General features: G+C 39.5%; 1 protein-coding gene across 3 annotated transcripts; it reads left to right on the forward strand.

The window, feature by feature from the left end:
- The first annotated feature begins 4,632 nt into the window (after positions 1-4,632).
- hcn3 (hyperpolarization activated cyclic nucleotide-gated potassium channel 3) lies at positions 4,633-19,347 on the forward strand. 3 transcript variants are annotated; one of them, XM_019350994.2, is made up of 12 exons: positions 4,633-4,797; positions 4,884-5,191; positions 5,850-5,904; positions 6,014-6,125; positions 6,232-6,619; positions 6,959-8,210; positions 12,271-12,700; positions 12,793-12,954; positions 14,191-14,409; positions 14,868-15,014; positions 16,578-16,818; positions 17,880-19,347. In XM_019350994.2, exons 6-12 carry the CDS (start codon positions 7,759-7,761, stop codon positions 18,080-18,082), a joined length of 1,854 nt encoding a protein of 617 aa, XP_019206539.1. In that variant the 5' UTR covers positions 4,633-4,797; positions 4,884-5,191; positions 5,850-5,904; positions 6,014-6,125; positions 6,232-6,619; positions 6,959-7,758; the 3' UTR covers positions 18,083-19,347. The 3 variants fall into 3 exon arrangements, with proteins under 3 accessions (XP_019206539.1, XP_019206540.1, XP_019206541.1); XM_019350995.2 differs by lacking the exon at positions 14,191-14,409 and having other exon boundaries at positions 4,637-4,797; XM_019350996.2 differs by lacking the exons at positions 16,578-16,818; positions 17,880-19,347 and adding an exon at positions 15,388-15,507 and having other exon boundaries at positions 4,638-4,797.
- Positions 19,348-20,859: the final 1,512 nt, after the last annotated feature.

Consider the following 20,859-nt stretch of genomic DNA (forward strand, 5'->3'; position numbering starts at 1 on the left):
CTTTTAAAGCTACCTGTCAGTGTAGAAATGAGAGCCCATCAGACTGCAATGAGACTAACAAAGATGTCACAGACGACTCAGCTTCAACCAGGTTTACCCAGTGAAAGGCTGGGGGTTGAATAGTTCATATTTACTAGTTCTAGTTTGCAAAAAGATGACTGTAAATTATTTTTACACAGGAGGCAGTGCTTTCCTGCCTCCTGCGTCAGCCTCTGACACCAGGGCAAAGTGAGGGCAGTGCTACTACAGTTCATCACAAATTTACACCCAAAAGACAGACATCAAATGATGTACTGTGTACAGAGAGAACTACAGAGAGAACTTGACTTTTATTTTGAAGCCCCAGTGTGCATGCTTCCTGATACAAAAAGGTTTAGTCTGCTCATTACGGCGTAGCGTTTTCAGTGGGAGAAACATTTCATCACTCATCCAAGTGACTTCGTCAGTCTCAGCTGAATACATGTTTCCCCAACCTAATAAACAATACCTTTGCATAACGATTTCCTTACCTGGATGATTGAGCATGTATCAAAAAATGCTTCCTGATACTTTCTTTTTTTAAATCATATTTAGAGTCCCCAAAAATATTCTAAAGTTGTTGTATTCAGTCATCACCTGATCCGTTTGAGTCAGAAAAATTCGAATTAAAACCAGAGGCTTTAAATTTCACCGGGGCAACCAAGAGCAGTGCATCGGCCATTGTCGAGCGCATTTCCACCACGTGTGCCATGAACAGACACAAGCAGTGCTTGTCTCAGGTCTTGTGGTGTTATGTCTACATTTTCAAATCTCCCACATGCTCAGCATATCACGTAGGCTACTTCATCACTGACACTCATGGTCAGCTTATTCATTTATTTTTAACTGAAGGGTAACTGGAAGAGTCGTTGATCCTGAGTTTATCACCAGAAATATTTCTGTTTATATTACAGTCTTCTCAGCCATTGTCCTTCCATCTATGTAAGAGCAAGTATGAAGTCAGTTTTAGAGAAGATTAAGGGTATTGTCATATTTTCGCGTACTCACTCTGGCGTCATCACTCTTATCTACTTTGATCATCCACTGAGCACTGCTGAGTGTTAGAGACAGGACGTTTCTAATTTTAGTGACATTGTGTAAATGCAAGAAAGCAGTCTATCACATTGAAGGACATATCCTGGTCAAAAACAAGACTCCTCACAGTGTTACTGGAGGCCAAAGTAATGCTATCCAGATTAAGTATCTGATTAGATGCCATGTTTCTAGGATTTTTAGGACAGAGTACAATAACCTCTGTTACATGTGAATTTAGAAGCAGAAAATTAGCGGCCATCCAGGTCTTTATATCTTTAAGACATTCCTGCAGTTCAACTAATTGGTGTGTTTGTTATCTGGCAAGCACCTGCGTGTCATCCGCATAGCAGTGAAAATGTAAACTATCCCTTTTAATGATACTGCCTAATGGAATGTATAATGTAGACAGAAGTTGTCCCAGCACACCACCCTGTGGAACTCCATAATTAATCTTAGTGTGTGAGGACAACTCCCCATTTACATGAGCAAGTTGGAGTTTGATAGATATGTAGATATGATTCAAACCACTGCACTGCAGTACCTATAATTCCTACAGCATATTCTAATTTCTGTGATCTAACGAACACAGAAATGAGTCATCATATGTAACCTTTAGTGCTGTTTCCATACTTTTCCTACTACCCAACAGGTACCCAAATTTCATGCTAAAGAAGATGTTCCAATATTTTTTGGTACCATACTATACCCAGAGTACAAATACTTTGTTACTGTACTTAAGTACAATTTTCAAGTATCTACTTTACTTGAGTATCTGTACTTTCTACTCTACATTTTCAAAACAGGCTTGTTACTTTCGATTTAACACCTCTGGGGGAAGGAGGATGTTTCTATTTCTAAAAATACAAACATCCAAATAGCTACTTTTCACTTTCTTACTTTGAGTAAGTTTCAGAGCCTGCAATTTTTTTTACCTTTACATGAGTAAATAAGTTGAATCAGTACTTCAACTTTAGGACTTTTTTAACAGTAGTTTTTATACTTCTACTTAAGTACAGAATGTCTGTACTTTTGCCAACTCTCACTAAACCATACTGTGTGGTAAATCTTGTCTCTGCTGCCTGTATAGCAAGAGTTCTGTTGAGTATTTCACAAGCTGTCAGACAAAAAGAAAGCTGACATTTCTTTCCATGTCAGTTTAACCAGAAACTCTGGTCAGACTGGAGCTGACAAGGGCAGGTTTTATGAAATATGTGGGCAGACTGCAAACTGTAGGCTTCAAGGTAACCTTGGTTCCCGACTTTATGAAATATAAGCACAAAAAGTAAGGAGATTTGTGTTTAACGTTTAATTTATATTTAAATACCACTGGAGCCTGATTATTTCCACTTAAATGTTGCAGCAGTTTATGTGGGTTGTGCTCATGGAAAACCAACTCTTCTCTACCAATGCCAAACAGTTCTTACAAATGTGAAACCATTTAAGGGAAATAAACAGGCATAAGATTTAAAGCCAAGAAGAACTGTTACAACAAAGAAATAACTAACCAAATGTCTTTTTGTGACATGTATATAATTAAAGTCATGTCTGTATGACTTTAAAAAAATCCTAAAATTGTTGCCATTTCCATGTCAGATTCACATATATGTTAAAATGATGTCCGTAGGTAAGCATTATATATAGTATATTTTCTTTGCCCACATATTCTGGGAACCACTGGGCACATGTAACAATTCAAAACTGCACTATCCAGATTTTTTTATGCTTGATGCATGAATGCAAAAAAATAATGTGCACCAGTGTGTTAGACAAAGCCTAAGGGAGTGTGCAAAACCGCCAGTTACTTAGGTTACTTTGTCAGAAATATTGCATGTCTGATATTACTGTTACCTTGTATGAAATGGTTTAAGCACAGCTGTTTAAATCCTTACCGATGGTGAAGTCCACTCAGTCTGCAAACTGGCCTCCACCCTCTTTCTTCTTCAGGTAAACAGAGCTGAAAAAATAAAAGAAATGTTTTCAACATTGTCACAGGAGAAAATCTCACAGAGCAAATATTTTATAGTCTCTTTTTTAACTAGAATTTTAAATGTGAAAATATTTAAAGTTTTCTTTTGTTTTTTTCTTAATATAATTTAATTAAATCATCTAACAGACTCCTAAGTCTGTATGTGGTCTCCCTCTTCCTGTCACATACTTTGAGCTGGGTTGTGACAACATTTATTAGGTCTAAAAAATAATATTATATAATTCACACCAAGAAAATGCAAAAAGAAAACTGACTTTTCCATCTTGTATTGTTATAAAATCAACAAGTTGCCCTGACAATGGCATATATTTAAATCCTCTTTACCTGTGCACTTATCACTTCAGTGAGATTCAGGATGCTTACATTTCTAAAGTTCACAAATTGACCAGTCAGCTTCCAGATAGCTGTTCTGGCTTCTCCCAGTGCAAACACAACAACACATGAGAATCCATCTATTTCCTGGAGTTGGCTGTCACAGGTCTGGGATGAGCTCCAGCTTATGTGTCTGGCCTGTGACATACTGTGACTATGTTTGTATAAAGTTAGCTTAAAATATTTCACAACAAAGGATTGAAAAATATGTGAAAGGTCATAAGGACAAACTAAAAGATGTTTAAAGATACAAATACAAATGTCACATAAGAGGATAAAAAAACTACAGAGCCTCGCTTTCCCTTTTTTGCCCCCTTATATGGATGTGAATACCTTTGTGGCAGCAGTTTTGCATTCTTACTGTCACATATTTATCAGCTGTGTAATTAATGACCCTGATCTTTGGTCTACAACCAGAAGAGTAATGAGAGGGTGCGAGCTGTTTGCACAGCTGCTTAGTTATTTTCTAAAGGATCCAGAGGAGCATTTACTGCTCTCACATTGTGATGTAGTGCTGTTGTACTGTAACACCATTATGATCCTGGTAATATAAAGACATAAAGAATTAAACTCTTGTCTTATCTGTTGGGAAACCATGCCACAGGTAAAAAGTAAATGCTCCTATCACAAGTAGCTACTTATACTACAGCCACTGTTCGCTATATTTAGCAATGCTTTTTCTTTTTCTTCCGGATCTCATGTCCACATGACTGTTTTGCTTGGCGATAAAGAGAAAACCAAAAAACACTTTACACTGCTAGATACCACACTGTATGGTGAATACTTTCTGTGCTATCAGTTTGACTATTACACAAGCTGTTAGACAACCAAACAAAACAAGACCATCACAGACACATACAAAGCAGGCATTTCTGTCTTTCCACCTTCCTAAAACCTGAAATACTAGTCCAACTGGAGCTGACGGTAGGAGAATATATGAAAAGATATGTGGCCAGTCTGGAAACTGTATGCTTGAAGTTAAGCTTAGATCCCAACCAGGAAGACAGGATGATCCACGACTAAGTGAATTGCACATAGCATACTAAATGTGCATACAAAAAAACTCCAGTTCCTGAGATTAATTTATCAAATAAAATTACATGTCTGATATTTTTCTGCCTCTTTTGTAGTAGTTTAACAGCAGCTGTTTAAAATCGTGACACGCAAAGTTTAGCTTTGATTAACCAGCACACTGGCCCCCACCCTTTTTATCTCTCAGGTGAGAGCAAACGAGGAAGTGAAAATAACCACTATAAGCTCTCTCCGCCATGAAGTAGCAGCATGCACTTTGTGTGCTGTGGTCTCCATTCAGGCACAGTTTGTGTGGCAGATTAGTGAGCAGAAGAGAACTGGAACTAAAGTTGAATATACTGGCTGAAAATAAGGTAAGAGGAGATAATAGGAAATGAAATGCCTTTTAATTGCACTGCTAATGTCTAAAGCATGACTATAGAAACCTGTCCTTCCCCAGAAGCAGCATCAATGCAGACTAATTGGATTTTGATTATTTTATCCGTCTTGGTGACCATGGGACTGCTGATGGTGGCCCAGAGCCAGTATCAACTGAAGAGCATTCTGGACAGCAAGATTAAAAAAATGGATGTAGCGTTTGAGCAATTTACTGTTGACTATCTAAGTAAGGACGTCTTCAAAACCTCTGTGGAAAAACTGCTGGTTCAGAGCCAGGAAGAAGTGAATAATCTGGAAGCTGCACTCAATAAACTCAGTTCAGAAACGGAGCAGAAGAAAATGGAAAACGATGCATGCCAAGAACAAATGGTAACAATTTTTCCTGTTTTTTTTCTGGTTTTATATTAAATATGCAAACACTAAACATCATTAGAGAAAACATCTCTTATCAGCACCCAGTGTTACTGCCTGCATAGGGAAATTTAACTTAAAACAAAAACAAGGCTATAGAACTCTACTTCCTCTTTGTGCTACCTCATATTTGTACTAAACCACATCTGAGAAGGAAACACTTTGCATTTACTTTACATATGTTTAAGCTTCAACGGTTTGTTTTCTACTCACCCTGTAATTACAAGGTGAGTAGAAGACAAACGGATAATTTGAAACATCTGGAAATTTCAGGATTTAAATCCTGAAATTTCCAGATGTTTCAAATTATCCGCTGTTTTAAAAAAAATAATCATCTGGCCAGACTTTTTTTTAATCCATGAATTTTCACACATTTTTCAGCACATTTTGCTTTGAATGCAAGCTTTTCACTTAAAATTGAGTATTTTTGCATTGCTGTGTTGGTACAAAACTGTCAAAATGATTGGTTAAAAATGAATACACAGTTATATTGCTGGGCATCCATAATGCTGCTGTTGATCTGAAATTGTTTTATAGTATTACAAGTTGTTGGTTTTTTTTATGTGTAACATGAATCCAGTCCAACCTGTAAAACATTTCTACAACATTTCCCCAGAAAACCACACAAGTAGAGCTGGAAAGTATCCAAAAGACACAAAGTGAAACTAAAGGTGAGGCACACTTAGCACACAGGTAATCCGTGCCCTGTTGCCCCCATGTGGTCAAACACTAGCAAAACTCTTAAGGTCCAGCATGTTCATCTCTTTTTCTCTTATCCAGCTTCCTTGGATGCAGAGGTTGAGGCCTGGACTAAGGAGATTAACACTCTGAAAGAAATACAGACACAATACAGTCCAGTATGTGCCTATGTGAAGACGAGCAAGTTAGCTGAGTAAGACCACATTTTTCTGTTCTTCTAGTTCCAAAACATATAAAACCTTTGCAAAAAGTAGGAATTATAAGCGCTGGATTAATAATGATGTATCCTTGTCTTTCAGGAAATTCTGTGGCATAAACACAAACAATGAAACAGCTTCGGATAAGGATAAAACCAATGAGAATAAAGTTAATAATTAAAAAAATTTAAAAAAAAAAAATCAACCTTCATTAAAAATGTGTAGTTCGTTTCTTCCTTGTTCTTTACAGAGATATGATGTACCCTTCCTCTCATATGGTGTTTGTGTACTTGGGAATTCCCCTTCATCTGCTTTTATAGACAGTTGATGTACAGAGTTTTCCTTCTTTGTGTTTCCATATCAGCAGCAGCTCAGCAGGTGGTTTAAATCTCCAAATCTTTGTAGCTGCTAGAAAAGCCTGGATGCATAGAGGCGTGGGACTAATGTAAAGAAACTCCAGAGGAAAGCAGTGAAGTGTGTGACACGGATGGTAAATGGCTGTTTAATAAGTCACTTATTTAGCAAGGAAGAATTTGTTTGGAAAATATTATTTTAGTTTCTAATAAACTGAGGGCATCAGGTTTGGATGTACAATGTGGAGGAAATGTTTAATGTACCCCCCAAAAAATGTTATTTCAAATAAAATGATTATGCACGGTTAAAGTTAGTTAAAATAGCAAATTTAATAATCTTTCGTGTAAGTTAAAATTAAGAATCGGACATATAACTACAAAAACCTAATCTTAAAGTACGCTTTCTTTCTTGAATCCAGAAATAAGCACTTTACGCCACAATAAAGTCGGTGTTGCCCTTTTTATCCTGCTGACAGAATATGAGACAAAGCACTGCGTAAAAGCAGTGGAGTCTGTGGAAAACCTAGCCGGGTTCACCATGACTTCAGCAGCTGATGGTGTTACCTCTGACACCGGTTGACCACTAATGAGTAATTCATTAAGTTTCGGTTTCTGCTGATGATCCCGGTCGTGCCCCGCGCAATACGACCTGCAGCAGCCGCATCACCGCTCCGGGACTCGCCTCAAAGGAGGAGGGCGGAGGAGGGGAGCGGAGAGAGGTGAGTGGAGTGGACTCAGTTATTACAACAAGCCGATTACTGAAGGCTACTGAGCCCTCTCTGTCAATATGCGTCTTTCCTCTCACGGTCAGACGGGAGGAGGACACAGCAGCCCACAGCTGAACTTTCATTTTTCCGTTTCTCACATGAAAAAACTTTTTTTAAGGGAACTTTTTTTTAATGGACCTACTCCACGAGAACGCACGTGAAGAAAGACTGGATGTTTTATTTTGTAAGATCTGATTTATTCCGTAAGATGTGTGTGTGTGGCTCTCTGCGAAGCAAACGGTGACCTCCAGGTACTTAAAAGTGTTTTTTTTGGTTTTTTAGCGGCTGCATTATAATTTTTTAAAGTATAGCAGCGAATGCTGTTCATAATTTGATCTTTATGCATTTAATTTATGTAAAGGAGGTTAAATTTGGAAGCCAAATGAAAATGCCTTGCGCACTAAACTTTATTAGTAAGTGAACTTTACCATCGGGCTCCAACAAGCCAAGTGAGGAGGGAAAGTAAAACCCCCTCTCCGCTTCGCTCACCTGCAAGTGCAAAGTGTAAAATGAGCAGCCCCTCCAGGAGTTTAGACGGACAGAAAGGTGACGGCTCTGGCACCAAACCGGAGACGCCCAGGTACCGCAGCTGGAGCAGTCTTCGCTTCTCCAAATGGAGAAGTGCGTCCCAGAGGGCAACCCCGCCTGCCACCCCTTCCCCGAAGACAGAGAAGAGGAGCGACGTGAGCAAGACGCTCTTCTCCCTGGTCAAGACTCACAATGACGACTACACAGCGGATCCGGATGGCCTCCTGGAGACCGACGGAGAGGGCGAAGGAGACAGCGATAGCCAGTCTCAGGACCAGGCCACCTACTTCCAGAAGCAGTTCGGCTCCATGCTGCAGCCCGGGGTCAACAAGTTCTCCCTGCGCATGTTCGGCAGTCACAAAGGTGTTGCTGCTGAGCAGGAGAGGGTTAAAAGCTTTGGAGTGTGGATCATACACCCCTACAGTGACTTCAGGTAATTAGGAGAAAGCCCTTAAACTAATTTGCTCTCATTTTAGCGCAATTTGTGTAACTTAACGCATTATAACTGCAAAAATTGGACAGAAATTTGGCCAGTGACATTTTCCATTTCAAGGTGCCTCCAGTCCCTCAATATTGTTTAGAGTTCCCTTGAAAGCATTTACCCTTTATCCCACTAAGCACCCTCTGATTGAGGACTCACATCCAGTTTTTCAAGGACAGACTGCAGGATAGCAGCTGATGTCATGGTTCCCAGCACATGATAAGGCGATGAAGGGATTTGATTAGTGATACAGTATATAGGACAAGATCATCTGGATTAATGATATCACTCCCTTGTGACTCCTTTTTTTAACCCCAGGAGGAGAGAGAAGTGCATTCATCAATACTCACGATTTAACCAATCTGATTGAAAATCATCCAAATAGTTTCCTAATCTAGTTTGGCCTCACTTTGGGGGGATCTGTCCAATAATTCAACTTTCAGGGTTAAACAACGACTCAGGAGTGATGCCTAAGCAATCTGTCGGTGAGGTCACTAATAGCCCAGTGAATTTAAAGAATTTTTAACTTCAGGCCGATGCCAGACAGATGGGATAAACCCATGCATGGGGATTATTGCCCATAAGAATCCGTATAATTCCTATCTTACTCTATTATGCAATAATACACAGGCAGCTGAGGGAGGGATTAGCGCAGGCCTGCTCTTCTTAAACCTTATGCTCCCACTTCCTCTTAAAAATGAATGAGTTGGGACAGTAGAGTTTTGGTCAGATTTCCTGTTTAGAGTTTAAGGTCACACAGTTGGTTGGTGTCTTTCTCTGTGGAATCTGTGGATTTTTTTCTAGTGCTTCGTCCTCCTTGTTCCAAAGATGTCCATGTTTAGCTAATTATCAATTCTACATTGATTGTAATCTGTATGTGAGCGGTTTGTCTGTAATCTCTATGTTGGAGCTGTGATTAGACTTATAGTGACACTTCCGGGTGTATCCCACCTCTAACCCAATGTCCCCTGGGATAGCCCCCAGCTCCACTATGACCCAGCTTGAATAAAGGTGGAATTAGTTGTACTCTGGGTAAAAGTGACTGATTGCCATAAAACCAGCATCCCCAATCTTTATAAGTATATATCTTTATATGAATATGCATCTGTGGTCTGCTTATGTTTGATAAACTTTTGCTGCATGCAGCTAAAAGATCTGTATGGAGAAAAGAGTAATTTCATTTCCAAAAATTATAAACTGTATACAAAAGATGGACATGGCCACAGGGACATCACTGATTGGTTTAGACTCTGCAGGCCTGAAGCCTCCACACTAGCACTTTGGCCACCACTATGTTGTGTTTTTGGAGGACTACTTTTGGATGGGCTGGTGCAGTCCAAGTTAGCAGCTAACGCTACCTAAACTGATTAGTTCATAAACTGTACAGGTGCAACACATAGACACACACATCTGTTAATCTTTAATAATAAAATATTAGAATTTTACCCACAAAAACAATATTAGTCAGATATGCCAGAAAGCACCAACAGCTCAAACACAGTGGAGCGGTAGAGCTTAGTGAGTTGAATCAGCGGAGGGCTGATGACAGACATCCTATTTTAAAATTTAGCAATATTCACACAGTTGAAGTAAAATAAACATTCACTACCCACCTACCCTACTACCCTACCTACCTGAACCAGATATAACATCCCCAGATTCACACAAACTTCCAAAAAAGCCAGAAAATGGCTATTACCTTTTTATTGCATCAAATATGATACTTTGAATACTAACCAAAGAAGCTTTTTTTCAGTAAAGTACAAACCAGTAAGCCTTTGCTTTATTCAAATTCAACCTGAAATCCTATCAAAATACACTCATGCTCCTGTCCTGCACTCGCTGCTATTAAAGCTTGTCTAAAGGTTTTAGATACAGCAGATTTTATTCTGCTCCTCTCTCCCTCTCACTCAGACTCAATCTATAATGTCAACAGCTATAATGCCTTCCAGATTGGTGGAGTTAATAGCAGCAAGCAGCCTCTAATCTGCTGCAACATGAGAAATAATGGTAAGCACTCATGTGAAGGAGAGAGTGGACAGAGAGGGCACGGACACGAGTGAAGAACACATCAATCACTTCTGTCTCTGCTCAGTTTTGTCACGGGGTTCACGTTGCAATCACTGAAGGGTGACTGTAATCAAAATTGGTCTGCGTCAAGTTCTCTTTCTGTGCCTTTGTAATCAAAGAGTCACTGAGAGCGAGAGAGACCCAGTGTGATTGACAGCCGATGGAAACAATCTGTAAGAAAATCCAAACCATGTCTTCCGACGGTGTACGAGACATTTGAGAGCTATAGGGAAATGGGACATGTATGACATGAAGGAGACAGTGTATTTGTACAGCACGTGCAATCAAGATATCCAATCTGGATCTGGAACAATGCATGCAAGCTGTAACGCACATAGGTTGGACCGTTATCGGATCATCGCATGGGGAGATGGATCAGATTGGGCCTGGATTTCAGCTGGGTATAAATGCTGTGCACACACCATGATCACATCCTTAAGAGAAACTTTACCCAGCAGGTTAAAAGGTCAATCTCTTCTCGATAGCATAAGCTGCCAAGGAACAGGAACAAGTAGCATTAGTAGCTAGCAGCTCCTCCCTTACAGAAAGTGACTTAAAAACAAAAAGCTCGATTACGTGCTATCTTTGCTACTAGGTGTCCAGTCTGCATAGTCTGTGTATGATGACATTAAAGTGGTATTGGGCAGATGGGGGCACCCTAATGTGCATCAGAGCGTGGGGAAAAATCAATCACTTAGAAATAAGATTTTTTTTTAAATTGTATTGTGAGCTCCAGGAGATTTGTTTTCTTTGCATACGGGGTGTGATCCGCAAACATGTGTTGCTGCTGCTCTAAAGTTTACTATTCTTTGTGGATTTAACTAAATTTAGCAAGATATAAGCAGACAGATCAGCTTAAAAAACATCTGCTACCCTCAATTTAACACAACACTGACCATTAACCACCAAACTGCTCTGCACCAGAGCTGTAACGTTCACCACAGTACGGTAAGCTCTCAGTCATCTATACCTTTAGCTTGTACAGTTTGGTGATATTTGCTAAGCTGTTTAAAACATTTAAAATCACCTGCCGGTTATAAATGTTACTCTGTTTATGCTCAAACTTCTTCTGTAGTGCCAGCCAGAGCCATCAGCTAAATGCTAAAGTTCCACAGCAACAGCTTTATGGACATGTGCGTGATGAACGAATCACAGGAAAGGATTCTGATGAGAGTGTAAGCGGGCCATGGGATGATATTATTTTTCTTAAAATTGTAATAGTAATTCCAAACTGTCATCAGTAAGCAACACAAAAAGAGCACTCTTGACAGTATTATGTCAAAGCTAACAGATTTGCTTGCTCTTTAATTGAAGATGCTGGAGCGTGTTCCTAAATATTCTGATGCACTTAGAAGAGCAAACAGAAACCTTACAGTTCATGTTAGTACCAGGTATACATGTGACTGCCCTCATTCAAAATGTTGCAGATGTGCCACACAACCATAAAATTCATTTTATATTGTGAACATATATTTGTATTTGCTATAAAAAGCAATATAAATATATAAAACTATTATTGGACATTTAACCCTCATGAAAAACTCAAAAACAGCAGTGCACCACATGATTCACTTAACTTCTTTGGCGTTCACAGTCAGCTCTTTTCTCTTGACAACACATGCAATTTTTTGTTTGTTGTGATATGTCAGCACTGACATACAGTACAGAAATAACTACGTGCGCGAAGCAGTCTAGTCATGATTAACGCATAGATTTTCAGTTTTAATTCAAAAGGGTTCATTAAAATATTACTTGAAATATATTTGAATAACCACCTTTTCATTTTTTTTACAGTTTGGCCCGGAATGAGCAGATGTGTTTGCAGTAAATCTGAAAATCATCTGTAAATCTGGAAACGGTCAAAGTACAAATAGGTCCATTTAAAGTTTGTGTAAAGGTTGTGATCCTAAACCGAGCTCTGCACCCATCCTCTTCTCTCCAGGTTTTACTGGGACATCGTAATGCTCCTGTTGATGATGAGCAATCTTGTCATTTTGCCCTGGGGTATCACCTTCTTCGAAGACCAGAACACCATGCCCTGGATCACCTTCAACGTCCTGTCAGACACACTCTTCCTCATGGATCTGGTTTTCAACTTCCGTACGGGCATTTTGGGAGAGGACAGCCACATCATCCTGGACCCCAAAGAGATCCGCATTCATTACCTCCGCACTTGGTTCCTGGTGGATTTCATCTCCTCCATCCCTGTCGACTACATCTTTCTCATCGTCGACCTTGAATCCCGACACGAGTCATCAGACGTGTACCGTACCGCCCGTGCACTTCGCATTGTGCGTTTCACAAAGATCCTCAGTCTGCTGCGTCTTCTTCGTCTGTCTCGCCTCATCCGATACATCCACCAATGGGAGGAGGTAATGCAAATGCAGGGAAGCGGGCATGTGCTTAAAACAAAATAAACAGAAATGTCCTAATTTGATCGTCTCTATGACTTTCTTTCTGACAGATTTTCCACATGACTTATGACCTGGCCAGTGCTGTGGTGCGTATAGTCAACTTGATTGGCATGATGTTGCTGTTGTGTCACTGGGATGGCTGCCTGACCTTTATGGTACCTATGCTGCAAGACTTTCCTCCAGACTGCTGGGTATCCAAAAACAATATGGTGGTGAGTAGATGAAGAAAACAAAGTAAAATTACATATTTAAATTAGTATGTGGGTATATAGCTCCAGTTCCATATTTGATCAGATCAGTGTTAGTTGGCATTTTTTTGAAGGAGGCAAAGTCATTTAACTCAGTGGCATAAAAACCACACCACAACAAACCAAACCACAAACTTGGCAAAACCACACCTCCGTCTATGGTCATGACATGCCAACTCACAGTGATATCGCAAACAATGTGCATTGAGTGCAAGAGTAAAAATCAAAATTGAAATGAGATACTGTTCTCACATTTGGAGATCATCTTAACTGAAACCAGGACCAAGTGTCGAACACTGCACCTGCACATACATACTGTGCAAAAGTCATGAGCCACTCCTCATTTGTCATATCTCAGCATGGTATGCAGTCACACGCCCAAAAAATCATATCTGAAAGACTTTTTCTTAAAAAAACGGGACAAAAATCCAGCCTGACACAGGACTTGAGAGATGCATCTGGCCCTTCAGTTAATCTACTGTTCACTGAAGCCTCATCAAAAATGGTCTCAGTGGAAGGGTGGCTGTCAAGATGCCATTCATAAGGAGAGGAAACAGAGAGAAGAAGCTGAGGTACGCCAAATTACACAAGAACTGGACTAAAAATCAGAGACAACAGGTCTGCTGGAGTGATGAATCCAAATTTGAAATGTTACTTCAAATTGTCATCAATATATATTAAGGATGACAGCATCATCATCATCTGTAGCATGACATGATGAACCCAAACACATTACCAGTCGAGTAAAAGCACACCTGGATTAAAAAAGACACATGGAACACTATCAGTCACGGATGGGCTTCCCCGGAGCTCTGACCTCAACATTATCGAAGCGGTATGGGATCAGCTTCACAGAGAACAGAACAAAAGGCAGCCAACATCCAAGGAAGAGCTTTGAGTGTCCTTCTAGAAGCCTGGAGAAATATTCCTGAAGACTCCTTAAGGACTGCATTTAATTAAACTTGTTTCCAGCTGTTTTGCCGTGTTTTAGTCTTAGCTTCTGGTTAGGTTTAACAGAGATATGCAAGAGTCACTGGTGTTGTTCTTCTCATTGAACACAGTATTCTTTACAAGATACAAAATCTTTACTTGGATGTGAAACGGCTGACAGCTGTCTGTATTTTCCCAAAGTTGCAGACTCATAGATGACCTCATTTCCTGTTCTGTCTCACTCGCCTCATTGTTAACTACCCTTTTCAGAACTCTACATGGCACATCCAGTACTCCTACGCTCTGTTTATGGCCATGAGTCACATGCTGTGCATAGGATACGGTGCTCACCCTCCAGAGGGCATGACCGATGTTTGGCTCACCATGGTCAGCATGGTAGTCGGGGCCACGTGCTACGCCATGTTCCTCGGCCATGCCACTAACCTGGTCCAGTCCTTGGACGCCTCGCATCGGCAGTATCAAGAGAAGGTAATCATGTACACTCGTGACCTGCAGCTTCAGTTGCTTTGTGGACAATATGTTCCAGGAACCTCACATGGATGCTAATGTGATTCGGGCTTTGAGCTTTAATATCCCGGCCATGTTTCATATCACAGACTGGCTTACTTGCTCGTACTTTATTCGTACAAACTGTGCCAAATGCCTAGAGAATATGTGTATTATCTAATGGATTTTGCAGCCTTACCATGACCCATTCCAGGGGATTTTCACAAGATAAAGCAGAACAGATGATGGACAAATGGCGGCACCTTTGTTTTGGATAACTGTCTGCCAATGCCCATTACAAATGAGTTTGTAATCCACTTAAAACGGGAGAAACAGCCTGCAAAACAAATGGAATGAATATGTAATTATTGTTCTTGGGGATAATTCACCAAACACATGCTAGAACATGTGACTAATTGTGTGTTTTCTGTTGTTTCCAGTATAAACAAGTGGAGCAGTACATGTCATTTCACAAACTGCCAGCAGACTTAAGACAGAGGATCCACGATTACTATGAGCAGCGATTCCAAGGCAAGATGTTTGATGAGGACAACATCCTTGGAGAGCTCAGTGACCCACTCAAGGAGGTGTGTTATTCATCAAACATTTGACTTTACCTGCTGTTTCTTGCTTCCTCTCTCCAGTTTTTTATTAAGTGTCGAATAAGTTCATCTTTTATGTTAAAAAGGGTCCATGAAAATTTCTTTAAATGTGCCTTTATCTAAGCGAGACTCCAAAACCTAAAGATATTTAGTTTATAATGAAATTGGAAAATATCAGATCAGCTGTTAGATATGCTAAGAGCTAGTTAACAATGCTTTTATTCCTGTTTATAGACTAACTGACATATTTTTTTCCATAATAATATGCTATATATCACAATATGGTAAAACATAGATTATTTGATTTGTATGTTGATCTGTAAGCTTCTTCCTCTTCTTTTGGCTTTTGTCTCAGTAGATCATCTGCCTCCATTTCACTCTATCGCAGCATCCTCCTCCTCTGTCACACCAGCCTTCTGCATACCCTCCTTGACTATGTCAATAAATCTTTTATGTCGTCTTCCTCTTTTGCTCCCACCTGGCAGCTTCATCTTTAACATCATGACCAAAATCCTCCTGAGAACCGAGGAAATTTTTAAAAATGATTTCCTGCCTCTTTGGAACTAAAAGAAGCCACCCAAACACATGAGATACCGATGGAAAGCCCAGGATGTCCTCTATTTAGCACATCAGGTCTTCGTAAGGTAGCTCAAATAAGTCAAAAGATATAGACCAAATCAAATGTCCATTATAGAGGACATAAATGAATATCTCATGAGGATATAACCACCATCCCTCCAATCACCTCCAGTCTTTTTGCCAGTGCCACAGTCTCCACATTATACATCACTCATCCACCTTCAGTATCTCTACTCCTTACATATTCACCTTTCCGCCTGTCTCTCTCTCATTCACACACATGTATTCTGTCCCGCTTCTATTGTCCTTCATTCCTCTTCTCTCCAGAGCGTACCTCCACCTCTCTATGCTCTCACTTCTCTCAGTGTTATCTGCGAACATCATAGTCCATAGAGACTCCTGTCTGACCTCATCTGTTAATCTGTCCATCACAACTGCAAACAAGAAAGGGCTCAGAACTGATCCCTGATGTAATCCCACCTTGAACCCATCTGTCACTCCTGCTGCATACCTCACCACAGATATACAGTAAACAATGGTTTTGATATTTTGGTGATGAATTTCATTTATTTCTCAAGAAAAAAAGGCTTCACATCCTCAGTTTTAAGCTGTAGATTTGCTGCCTTTCTGAATTTGTCATGTTACACTTAAAAGAAACATTTAAATACGGCAACTTTGTATCCAGAAATATGTAATTAATGTTATCCTACAACTTTTTCAAGTTTAAAATCACACAGTCATTAAAAAAATATTTAAAACTGTCACCCCTAGTCATCCTTTGTAAGAACAACAAACCTAAAACACACACACACACATATATAAATATAAACACTGAAAAACTTTACAACTGTTGATGTTTTAATGTTTCAAATCTACCAAATCTCTCACACATATGACTGTAGTTAAAAAACTGGCAGAGATATTTTATGACAAGTTCTTCTATCTTACGCTTTTTCCCCCCTCATGCAGGAGATTGTCAGCTATAACTGTCGTGGACTCGTAGCCAATATGCCACTGTTTGCCAACACTGACCCTCATTTTGTGACGGTGATCCTGACCAAGCTGCGTTTCGAAGTCTTCCAGCCAGGAGATTTTATTATACGAGAGGGAACGCTGGGTCGGAAAATGTACTTTATCCAGCATGGCACCGTCACCATCATCCCACGCGGTAGTAAGGAGATTAAGCTCAGCGATGGAGCATATTTTGGGGGTAAATCGTTTGCCACTGACTTCAACCTTTTTACAACATTCCCTAACATAAATATAAGAGGATCTGTGACTTTCCTCTGTGCTACTTCTGTTGTATTATGAAAGTTGATGCTGATCCCATTTTCAGTTTGGCCTTTACCCAATTCTAAAATGAGGTATATACAACCTCAGATGAATAACAACACATGGCAGAGTACGCTGTGTCATCATGTATTTAAGAAAAATAAGCCAGAATGCAGAAACAGTATAAATATACCCCACGATTCAGTCGCTTGTTAGCAGCAATAATTAATTCTTTTCTGTATGACTTTCGTGACTTTGGAGGACATTTGTTCCACTCTTCTTTACAGCATTGATTTAGTCCATTGAGGTTTGCAGGTATTAATTTATGCACAGCTCTCTTGACGTCCCACCACAGCATTTTAATCAGGTTAAAGTCTGGACTTTGATGAGGCCGTTGCACCACTCTTTTTTTTCCAGCTATTCTGCTGTAGATTTGTGCTTGGGGTCATTATCCTGTCGCATGACCCAGTTTCAGCCAAGCTTAACTATCAGACCAATATCCTCACAATTGACTTTAGAGTACTTGGACATACAGAGTTCATGGGCACGACCCTGGTTTCACCTCAACAGTCCAAATGACATTGTTTCAGAAGTCTTACTGTTGTTTAGATGCAACTTTGCAAACCTGAGCCATGCTGCCATGTTGTTTTTAGAAAAGAGGCTTTCCCCTGATACACCTTCCAAACAAACCATATTTGTTAAGTCTTTTTCTAATTGTACTGTCATGAACTTTAAAATTTAACGTGTTAACTGAGGATTGCAGTCTGAGATGTAGCTCTCGTGTTTCTCTGAGCATTGCAAAGTCTGGCTTCTTGGTGAATTTGCTGGAATGTTTACTCCTGAGATGATTGTCCTGAAAGTTTTCCACTTATGAATATTTTTTCTACAATTAAATAACTGTAGATGGAAGTGATGGTAAATGGACTTCAGCTCTTCAGATCTTCTCATTTAGCAAGTGGGATGAACTGCATATTTAAAATGATGTCTTCCTTGTTTCAGAGATTTGCTTGCTGACACAGGGACGACGCACAGCCAGCGTGAGGGCTGAGACCTACTGCCGTCTGTACTCGTTGAGCGCGGACAGTTTCAGCGAGGTCCTGGAGGAGCATCCTCTGATGAGGAGGGCGTTTGAGAGTGTGGCCGTGAACCGACTGGACCGCGTTGCGCGCAGACCGAGTTATCAGCCAGTCCCAGATGAATGACTCCCTCAGCACCATGAGAAAAACATTCCAGCCAGACTCATCGAGCACATTTGTCACATTTAAACTGCACTTGACAAAGATATCTTCTATTGAAGCATGCTGATGGACAATCAGATAGCGAGACCTACTTAAACTTATTAGTACAGCATTACTGCACTGACGTGAAAATAGTCTACCTTCAGTGGTTTTATTTCATTATTTGAACTTGAATAAGCTGTAATATGTGCTCATGTTTGTATTAGAGCTTTGTTTTGATTTACGTGAGCTTTTTATTTATTGATTGATGTATTGATTTATTAATGAATTAGTTTTTGTTTTTACCAAGAGTCTGTCTGGACTGGTCTCTTTCCAGCTGTAAATACCTCTTTTAAAGCACATTTTAGTGGCCTGTAGTGCCACTTTGATTATCTATCAGATCATCCGTCCAGGATATTGACAGCCTACAGGAGCAGCAGCTGGTGTTACATCATTCAGCTTTCTGTGGCTCTATTTTAAATGATCCTTCTCATCTGTAGGTTGCCTGACGTCAAGATGTAATGCTGATGTTCACAGAAGATCAGTTGCAGTTATGTAATATCTCCAGCTGTACACAGACAGGTTTCACAGAGGTCATATAAAGAATAATTTATACCCAGTATTATTTGTTTCCATACTATTTTTGTTGCATTTTTTCTGGCATATTGTTTATTTATAATGTAAAACTATGAGAATAAAGTCTCTAAAGGTTAACTAGTTGGTAACTGTCAGATGATGCTGTTGTATAATGTAAGTTCTATTTTTGTTAATATATCAGCTGAACTTTCTCAGTTTTTTTACTTCACTTTTTTAGTGAGGTTACATACAGGGTATACATGCAGCATTTTTCACAGCAGAAGCCACAGCTGTATCTAAACATCAACAATGTAGTTATTAGAAGTTTATTTCTGCTCTGTTTTTGCTTCAAAGAAAGATTTTACAAATTTAAATTGACTGAACGCTGATTTACATTTAGATTCATACTGTGTCCTTTTCTCAGGTGCATTTGAAACAGCATGATTTTGAATATTTTCATCTGATGCACACAAAACAGTCCTTTTTTGAATTTACAAGTTTAACTGAAATGTCTTTATTTTTTCTTATTTTTCTGATTATTACCTTTATATTGATGATGTCATGTGTATACAAATATCTGTAACCTTGAAGCATAAATATCAAATATGTATTTTTTCCTATGCAGTGTGTTATTTGTGCTTATGTATAAAGAATGTGCAGAAATACTGTTTTACTTAAGAAAACGTTTTTGAAGCTTTTTTCCACAACTTCCATCCATCCATCCATTCGCTTCCGCTTATCCTTTCCAGGGTCGCGGGGGGGCGCTGGAGCCTATCCCAGCTGTCATAGGGCGAGAGGCAGGGTACACCCTAGACCAGGGGTCCCCAATCTCAGTCCACGAGGGCCGGTGTCCCTGCAGGTTTTAGATCTCACCCTGGGTCAACACACCTGAATCACATGATTAGCTCATTACCAGGCCTCTGGAGAACTTCAAGACATGTTGAGAAGGTAATTTATCCATTTAAATCAGCTGTGATGGATCAAGGACACATCTAAAACCTGCAGGGACACCGGCCCTCGTGGACTGAGATTGGGGACCCCTGCCCTAGACAGGTCGCCAGTCTGTCGCAGGGCCAACACACAGGGACAGACAACCATTCGCACTCACATTCACTCGCACATTCACTCCTAGTGGCAATTTGAATTATCCAATTAACCTATCCCCACAAGCTGCATGTCTTTGGACGGTGGGAGGAAGCCGGAGTACCCGGAGGGAACCCACGCAAACACGGGGAGAACATGCAAACTCCTTTTTTTTCCACAACTTTGCCAAGAAAATTAAGCCACGCGTCCAGAATGTATCTTATTGTGACTTATCATAATATTCACTCACACTTTCATAAATCTTAAAGGTATGCCTTTTATCCTCATAATACTCTCTGCTTCTTTTTTCTGTTCTCTTTCCCTCTCACCCTCCAACCATACAGCAGATGGCTACCGTCTCCTGAACCTGGATATGCCAGAGGTTTCTTCTTGTTAGAAGGGAGTTCTTCCTCCTCGCAGTTGCAAAGTGCTGCTCACAGGGGATCACCTTATCATTGGGGTTTGAAGGGTCTCTACATTACAATATAAATCTCATTCAGGTAACTTTTGCTTTGAACTGATGCTATCTAGACAGATTTTTAAATGAAATCTCATCAGAACTATGAGATATAAAGTCATGGGTTTGTTTTTCACATAGTGTCCATTCTCACAATGATATGATGAACATTCTCATTAATGTGAAACACTAAGTAATTATCCATAATTATGGTGGTATAAGCATGTTCTGACTGTGTATTACAAGATCCTGTTATTAGAAATAAGATGTTTTCTTATTTCCTATATACTTTGTGGCTTCATAATACTACAGTACCATATTGCTACATTGTTTAACAAACAATAAATAATTATTATGATAAATAGTATCAGATATAACGACATTTAATAAATTGCCATGATTATAAGGTTACCATAGTTTTTATAATAAAATAAAATTATCCCAAATATTATTATTATTATTATCCCAAAAGGTGTAAAACATCCAAAATAACATAATATCTGTAATGACTAGATTAGCTCAATAAAAATTACCATATGGTCAAAACTGAAAAGAGAGAGGAAGAGAGAGCGATTTAAATATAATAATTAATAATAAAGTAAATTAAATAATATAAATAAATAAAATAGAACAGTTCATTTTATAA

Source organism: Oreochromis niloticus, linkage group LG22 (genome assembly GCF_001858045.2).
Source record: "Oreochromis niloticus isolate F11D_XX linkage group LG22, O_niloticus_UMD_NMBU, whole genome shotgun sequence".
Lineage (NCBI taxonomy): Eukaryota > Metazoa > Chordata > Actinopteri > Cichliformes > Cichlidae > Oreochromis > Oreochromis niloticus.